Source organism: Drosophila hydei, unplaced genomic scaffold, assembly GCF_003285905.1.
Source record: "Drosophila hydei strain 15085-1641.00,03,60 unplaced genomic scaffold, DhydRS2 tig00008135-arrow-pilon, whole genome shotgun sequence".
Taxonomy (NCBI): domain Eukaryota; kingdom Metazoa; phylum Arthropoda; class Insecta; order Diptera; family Drosophilidae; genus Drosophila; species Drosophila hydei.
The window spans coordinates 3016851-3026058 of record NW_022045844.1 but is presented as its reverse complement, the minus strand read 5'-3'; the positions used below and the strand labels follow the sequence as shown (position 1 = coordinate 3026058).

Sequence of the window (9208 nt, the reverse complement as noted above, 5' to 3'; positions counted from 1 at the left end):
ATATTTATTCTGATTCAAGGTGAAAGCTTAAGAGTATCGCTCTATAACACTGCGTATCCAGCCGTTGTATCTCTTCACGTTCACATAAACGCCCGGATAGTTGCGATTCGCGCAGCCAATGCCAAAGGAGACGACGCCGTAGAGCGTGCGGCCAGATGCCAACGGTCCGCCCGAATCGCCGGAGCAGCTGTCGTGGCCCAAACGCTGGGCGCACAGCATCTGCCGGTAAATGCGCACGCCACCTCTGCGATACATGCGGTCACAACGACTGGCTGATACCCTGCACACGGATGTGGCGCGCAGATAGCGCTGCACATTCTGTGCCGTCTCCTTGCGCAGACCCCAGCCGCTGACCAGTAGGCAGCGAGGCGGCGCCTGTCGCTTGCTGCTGCTGGGCAGACGCACTGGCTGCACACAGCGACCATAGCTAAGGGGTGTGGCCAAGCGCAATAAAGCCAAATCGTTCTGCATGCTCCTCCTGTTGTAGTTGGCGTGCATCACAACTGACTTGACCCGATGCAGCTGCCCGCCACGCGGCTGTTGCGTCGAGCCCACGCGCACTCGATAGCGCCCTCTCTGGCCGTCCACACAGTGGGCCGCTGTGAGTATCCAATAACGGGATAAGATGCTGCCGCCACAGATGAACTGACCCTCGTAGCGTAAGGCCGCCTGGTAGGGTGCCCGCTGGCAGGATATACGCACGCCATTAACAATGCGCGTGGGCAGCAGTTCGAGGTGCTCTATAGCATTGATGTGCGGATTACTGGAGATGTTGTACAGCTGGGAGGCTGCAGTGAGAACCGAGCCAAGCAGCAGTAGCAGTCTTAAAATTATCGCCATGTCCAAACTGTTCGGCGCGACTTTCGCTTAACAACTGACAGAATCCAGTTTAGAGAATCTTCGATATGCAAACGTTCGCCCAAGTTTGCCTAATTAAAATTTGCATTTGTTCCACATTTCTGGCTCTGGCATAAATTTCTACTCGTTTTTATGTTAAGAGCATCGTCGAACTCTTCGACGTGATGTAATTGTTTGCGAAAGTGAAATGAGCCAGAGTCAAGAGATCTAATGAATTTTATGCTTTTGCGATTGCCTTTTGGCAAATGCCTCAATAATTGTTGGCTTCGCTGGCTGGCGCATAAATCTTGCGTGCTTTGGCTGCTTTTTTGTGGAACTACATGGACATCGGCTACTGTTTTTCTACGGCTCTTTTTGTGTCCATTTTTGGTAGGGCGACGCTTCCGCATGGCACATGCCAGCGAGACACAACAATAAAACGATTAATTTCATGTAAATTTTTGCGCAATTTAATTATGTGCGAAATCTCAGCTAGACAATGCAGGAGCTCTGAGAGAAGTGGGCAATGGAGCTGGGGGGATGCTGTGTAGGCGGCTAGGAATAATTAGGCGCTCGCTGTGCAGAAAGTGAAAGGAGCAACACAGCCAGGCTGCAGCCAATGACGATGATGATGATGATGATGATGACGATGATGATGATGATTATGTAAACATAGCGTAATTCATTAGCTAAGTGCGTATGTAAATTTTTTGCAGTATTAAGACATCGATAAAAAGCATTTATCGACTACGAGTTGTATGAAAATTGATATAAATTATCAAAGGCAGCATTAACTCGAGATTTTGGAAAGCTTTTAGAAGCTTTTTCACACATTTAGTTATATTTTTAAAGCTATTTTTCCTTCGATTTACATTAGCTGAAAGCTTTCGTAGCTTTTGCAATTTCGTAGCTACTTTTTATGATTAATAGGCCATGAAATGAATAACAGATCTTCAGAGGTAAAACAGAGCTCTGCTTAAAGCTTGTGAAAGCTTCAAAGAGCTTTTTCCCTAATGGTTTCTTAACATTAATTAGGCATAAATATAAGCCACATTTAGTGAGCATGGCAAACCTAATTTAAATAAAGTCATAAACTAAGCGACTTTCGGTAAGCTTTTCACGAACTTCGGCGATGTGTTTGCATATTAAAGATTAATTAAGCATGAAATGAATAACATTTTCGGTGAGCATAACATTTTTAGGGTTAAATAGGGCAGCTGCGTGCTCGCATTTGCCATTTCGGCTTACGTATGTGGAGAGATGGAGAGGAAAAGAAGAAAAATAGAGGCAACTGCAGCGCTAAAGCCATGAAAAATTGCAATTTGTATGGTTTAATTAAAAAATCTGTCAAATGCCAGTTTGTGCGCTCATTAATGAGTTTCTATGGCAGCTGGGAAGGCGACGGCAGCTACACTTAACCACTCAGCCCCGAAGCAACAACAAAATCATGCTTGACATAGCGTGAACTCCGCATAACCGACAGCCTACCTATACAAATACCTATATACAGAAATATCTATAAATATATATATATATATATATATATATATATATATATATATATATATATATATATATATATATATATATATATATATATATATATATATATATATATATATATATATATATATATATATATATATATATATATATATATATATATATATATGTACATATATAGTTAGTTGTGTTTGTTTTTAGATATTTGTGTTGATATGTTGAGCTCACGTTGATGCGACTGCTGGCTATGTTGCCTGCACCTTTGACAAAACAAAAGACTGAGGCAACAAACTTTATTATTATTATTTTCCATACCCATTGAATTGGTTTAAAAAGGGTTTCATGTTTTTTTTTTGCCAATTTGGGCAAGTGGTTGAGGTAGGGAGGGCGTGGCTAACAATATAAATATGGAGTTTCTGATCTAGCTGAGTTGATGGACTGAATCAATTTGAGTTGTTTGAGTCTCCTTGCTTTCTTACATAAGTTCAAGTTCTAGTTCTATTTTTTATGGATATTTCATCAATATATATCTATTATTACTATTGTCTTAAAATCGATAAATATAGATAGATATTTAAATATCGATAGATATAGATATCTTAAGTTCAAGCATAACTTAAAGATATGACTTAGGAATCTAATATTGGTTCTCTAGTTTCTTTTAATTATAATCCAGATTCCTTCAGTATTTTATATACAAATCAAACAATTATATTCAAAACTAAGGGTATACTCAAGTCGAGCAGTCTCAGCTAAGTCACTTCTTTTCCTTCATATATATAAATACATATTTATATAGTGATACTTTGTTGCCTGTCGGCTCTTGCATAATACACGCTTTGTATGTTTGCTAGCAACTGACATGAGCCGCTTCTAAGCGCGCCAAATTGATTTTTAATTATGGGTTGTCAAGAGTTGAAAATATAAACGAGATGAGAATCGCATTTCTGGGAAATCAATCCTTGAGCGCATTCGCAAGCTGCTTTGGCTTGGCTTGTGAACTTCAGAACTAACAAAAAGATTTTTGCTGAATTGAAATATTCGAAGGCAGCTGGTGAGGGAACTGACAAGCTTTAAATCGCGTGTCTTCTAATGATAGCCGGATACTATACTATTTTTGGACGTGAAATTCTGAATAATGATGATATATATGTGAAAGAAAGGATAAATTGTTAGATATACAAAGCAGTCGTGAAATATGAAGGTTTTGTATACCATTGAAAGTAGATGAGACTAATTTGGCTTACTAAGAATCAAGCTGAAAAAGCTTACTAAGCAGTCTTGGGGTTCTTCAAATGAGGAAAATTTTTTAATTACAAAATAAAATTCTATAGAGAATATTTTATTAACAAATAGTATTTATTTTTTTATTAAATGAAATACAATTATTCAGATTTTAAATTTACTAGAAAATTAAACTAGAACAAAATTTAAATGAGATTTTTCTTAAATGAGTTTTTGGTTAGTTTTTATTAAAAAGTATTTTTAAAATGAAGGTATAAACAAAAGAAAAGACTATTAATGGACTGCTAAACATAGATTGTCTACAAGAAAATCATGTCATGTGGCTTAAATTGAGAAAGAGTTTATTTTTGAATGCCAAATAAATTTATTTTATTTAAAAAAAAAAATTAGTTTAAATTTAGTAAATTTCTTATATAAATAAAACATAATTCTACAAGCTCAGTTACTCATAAACTAATATATGACCTAGAATATATACCTATAAATTATATCATATATACAATTATATCTATAGAAAATTATGTATTTGAATATAGTTCGAATAACTTCATATAGCTCACTTGATAGATTCATATATAATCTTTCCTAAACAGTCTCTGCTAGTTTATAACTGGCTTCTGCGCAGTCTGCTGCCATCAGTCACTAGACACAGCTAATGCAACTATCTCCCGCTCCACTGTTTAGCTAACAAATTTCCCATAGTTCTTCATATTTAATGAAGCCAGACTCGAAAGCAGCCGCACTTCCACAATTAAGCTGTTCATTTGAAATATATGACAACTTTCCTTTTTTGTTGAAGAAAACAGATTTTTTTACGAACGCCGCCAGCAATAATTGAAACATATTGAGTTGTTTATATTGTAGTATATGTAGTTTGTGGCATCAAATCGCCACGGAGCGACACTTGAGCACGAGAGACCAGAAAATAGTCAGAAATTTCACCTATTTGGCACGTTCCGTCGAAGCAAATAAAGAAGCGAATATGCCACTTGGCTGGCTGAGGCAAATGTTAGTTAATCATTTAATTTGAGCGTTTTTGCTGCCAGCTTAACACTCGGCTTCTCAGGCATATCAAATAATTATCAGACGAAGCCATCAGACGAGTCGATAACAGATTGCAGAGGCAGTCAGGCAGGCACACCTTGTTGCAAGTAGCCCCGCCCCCGTTTCGGAAAATTGTGACATTTAGACACAACAAATCAAGGCATGAGACTCCTCGACTTGGGCATATTTCGGTGTCAATGGGTGTATAGAAATCGAAAGTTTCACACTTGTCAATTAAGTGTACCAAAGTTGTTGTCTCAGTTGCTGTTGCTGTTGCTGTTGCTGTTGCTGCTGCTCTTGTTGTTGTTGGCCAGCCTCATCTGGCGAAGTGCAGTTGAAAAGCGGCTGTCAATGAAAATGAAATTTTATTGAGATTTTTTTATTTCGAAATTAATTAGAAAAGTGCCCCGATGTGCGTGGCTCTGTGTGTGTGTGTGAGTTTTGGTAGCTTAATTGCTTTGACGTGTGCGACTGACTGTGCGTGTGTGTGTGTGTGTGTGGTTATATAAGTCGTAAAATATATAAGCCATAATAATCTGGTATTGAAAAAACGACTATCACTTTTACTATCACTCGTTGCGCCGCATCAACTTAACAAGCAAATATCATTCCGGCTGCACTTCTAAACGATTCTACACAGTGAAAGCGATCGTGTTTGGAATTGGACAGGGGCCACCAGGAGTTGGGGCCATGTTGACAATGTTGCCATGCGCCTTGCTGCTTATGCAATCTCATCCATCAGTCAGTCAGTCTGGCAGCATGATAGGCAACTTCAGCGGCTCATTAAACTGAGCATAATTGCTGTTAAGTACATGTAAGCACAGACCGGGGCACATAAATGGGCACAGTCGGCTCGCTGAGAGAGTGTTAATGAGTGAGAGGAGCAAATGATTTATTTGAATTTGTATGCTAAGAATTGTGTAAGGAAAAATGTAGGTAGAACAAAGCAGAGCATAATATGTATATAAGTATATATATATATATATATATATATATATATATTCATATTGATATATATATATAATATATATTTATCATTATAGTATTACATATTATTTTCATACGTTATAGTTCCTTTAGTTTCATCTCAGTTACTCTGTCAATGTTCCTTTAACACACACCTCAGAAATTTGCATATGAAATTGTCTCACGTGTACTTATTATGTTGCCCATGGCTGTATATAGCATACAGTTAGCTGACCGCCGGTCCGTCTGCTCGTCTTGCCGTCCATCTGTCTGACTATTTTCACATGGGCGACCGGTTGCATTTCAATAACCAAACTTGGCTTAAATAATGCACTCGCACTTTTACTTACAAATCAAAAAGAAAAAGAAAGAAAAAACCAAGTAACAACAAAAAAGTTGCCCAAATCGAAAGCGAAAGTTCTTTTGTGCTGCGCTGCTCAGTTTTGTTATTTTTTTTTTTTTTTTTTTGTGTCTTTTTGGCCAGCTTCGATTCTTATCGGTTGCAAGCGCAGTGAATGCGCCGCTGCGCTTGCCACAGGAGGCGGCAGATTTATTTATGCACTTTTCATTTCACTTAACAACACATGAAACGCTGCCGCTGCTGCTGCTGCTGCAACTGTCGCTCAACTTTCTTCCCCAAAATAACAACAACAACAACAACAACAAGACATCATATGGGGGCGCCAACATTGGACACTCGATGCGACGCTCTTTAACCAATTCTTTAAATAACCACTTGCACTTGACCGATCGGCGTAAAAGCAATTTGAAACAGCGCACAGTGGGACAAATTTACAATTATATGATCGAAACATAAGAACATTTTGTTGCTGTTAATTATAAATGCTGTTTAGTATAACAATTTAAAAAAAATTTATGTTCAAAAAGTCTTTTCAGTTCACTGAGGTTTAGGATAATTGGGCAAATAATTTGTTCCACAGCTAAGTTTAGGAATCGGAGCTGACCTCGTATAGACCTATAAAAAGATCGTATAATTTTTTAGTTTTCTTATTATTTTTATTTCTTTTAGATTTATCATCTTCTTTTCTTATTTCTTGGGATAATTTCCTCTTATCTTTCTTTTTTCCATTGTCTCTTTTCTTCACATCTTTTTCTTTCTCTCTTGATTTATTCCACTTCTATATTTTACTCTTTTAACTTGCTTTGACTTTCTTCTATTTTTTTCTTTGCCTTCTTCTATCTTCTGATTTTTATTCTTTCCACTTTACCCTACTCTTTCTCTGCTTCCCTTTTCTCTTAATTATTTCTTCTTTTATTATATTATTCTACTTTCTCTTCCCGTCTTCTTTCTCTTTTATCATATATCTTATGTTCTTCTTTATCATCTCTTTAATATATTTTCTCTTCTAGCATTTTCTCCTATCATCTCAAAAATCTTTTCTCTTTTCTTCTTTTTTCCTTGCTTTACACTTCCCAGAACTTTCTTCTCTTTCTTTTTAATCTCAGCTGAGTCACCTCCCTTCTCTTCTCATCAGTTTCTTTATTTATCTTAATTTATTTGTTTTTTACTTGTCTTCTTTTCACATATCTATTTCTTGCTTCTCTTGCTATGTCTTCTCAACGTATATTCAGCTTTTGAACATATTTTTCTTTTACATTCCTTCGCTCTGCATTTGCCAAATGGTTCCACTGTGCTGGCCACCCAGAATGCGCGACCCGTTTGCTTCCAATTAAATGTGCAGCATTTTAATCGAGTCGCTGGTGCAACAACTCGTTGCAAGCTCATTTTTTCACTGCTGCCCTTTTTTCTTTCTTAGTTCACAGGTTTTTTGGGCTCGGGTTAATTTGTGAAAGTTTTGTGTAAACAATTGGAGTGCAATGCAGAGCAGGCATAAATTCAATCAGGCGTGGCCAGCGCCAAAGGCGGCCAGCCCTTGTCAATATATTGAGCCATAAATACACTCACACACACACACACACATATGTTGTGCGACTTTAGTTGCATCCTTTATGTTGACATTGCCTTTAAAATATTTGGAGTAAAACTGATTTAATTGACGCTGGCGTTGCGTAATGTGCAGCAAGCCTGAATGGAGGCACGTACACTGTATGCAGCATGCACCCTGCCCCATGCCTCATGTATTTTCTGTATGCTGAGCGTTTAATGTGGCATAATTGGCCAACGCAAATCTCAGGATTTAAGTGGGTTACTAGCGCCGGCGCCAAAAAAAAGCGGAGTTAAAGTAAAATAAAATAAAAATAAATATAAGCAACGGCTCTTTGGCTGCAGTCGAGGCCAAATCGCCAACCAGTTCGTGTCATGTGATTTTTATCGTTAATAGGAAACAACTAAAGCAACAACAACAACAACAACAACAACGAGCAACAACTACGACAAGTACAAAGCCAAAGCGCCGCCAATTGTTGTTGCCAGCAAATGTTGTGGCAAACATGAAAAGGGTTTTTTTTCGCTCTCTTTTACTCAATTGCCCGCAACATGCAACAAGCAACAAGTAACAAGCAACTATCAACAACTGTTGCATTTGTTTCTTGCCTTAGCAACTTTCATAATGAAATCAACAATGAAAAACAATTTAAATAATTGTCCAATTGCAACGCACTGCAGCTACGCAGATGCGACGACCTTTAGACGTCATCTAAATTGTCGTGTCTCTCGCTCTCGCTCTCAGCTCACATTCAACGCACGAATGTGAAATGATGTACAAGGTCTTCTTCTTCTTCTTCTGGCATTTGACTCTGTTTGCTTTCCACTGCAATTGAAAGTTCTTCAAAGCGCTTCACGCTTAATGCCATTAGGTGGGCAGTTAAGCTTATTACCCGTAAACAGGGACTTTGGGGCTTTTGCTGTAAGCTTTTAATGAGCTTTCGTTTTTGAGAATATACAGCTGTTGTCCTATGAATACAGCTTGTTTTCTCTTATACTTTTAATATATTATATTTTATACTTTTAGTTTATCTAGACTTTTCTTTTCAGTTTAAGCTTTTAATGAGCTTTCAGCTGTTAGCACATACATCTTTTGTCATCTGAATATAGCTTGTTTTTTCTTATACTATATAAGACTTATAAGACTATATGTCTTATCATTTTTATTTGCAGCTTGTGTATAGTTATTACTTTTTACTTTAAGATTTTAATGAGTTTTCATTCTTGAGCTCCTATATATATGACTGCTTATAAGCTTTTATTTTGATATGTATATGAATATATTTTCTCTTATATATTCAAGCCTTCAATTTTCCTCTTATAGTCTAATGCATTTTTGTCTTTGAGAATATATATGTAGAATATTTGGCTTATAAGTGGATTGCTTCTATTCTCTTACACTCTTATTCTTTCAGTTCATTTAAGTAGAGCTTCTATTTCTCTATATCCTTATACTATTAATATTTATTGTAACTTGCATGTGATATCGTTTTTTAATCTGTCTGTTTCTAGATCTGTCTCTGAGGCTTGCTCTGAGCCTTTTTTTATGTATCGATATTTCTCTGGCTCAAGATCTAAGCCTGAATCTAAGCTTTATTTAGTTAAGTTTATTTGCTTGGCCTATCTTTGTCAAGTGCCTTAATCTATCCTTGGCTCTATCCCTTAGTCTTAGGCTTCTACCATGCTCTTGCTTTGGCTCTGACGGCA

The 9208-nt window shown here is 37.3% G+C and overlaps 1 protein-coding gene across 1 annotated transcript; it reads right to left on the bottom strand.

Moving 5' to 3' along the window:
* Nucleotides 1-25: 25 nt before the first annotated feature.
* LOC111593202 (trypsin beta-like) lies at nucleotides 26-950 on the bottom strand. Its single transcript, XM_023305834.2, has one exon. The coding sequence runs from the start codon at nucleotides 838-840 to the stop codon at nucleotides 28-30; it is 813 nt and encodes a 270-aa protein (XP_023161602.2). The 5' UTR covers nucleotides 841-950; the 3' UTR covers nucleotides 26-27.
* Between the last annotated feature and the right edge of the window lie 8258 nt (nucleotides 951-9208).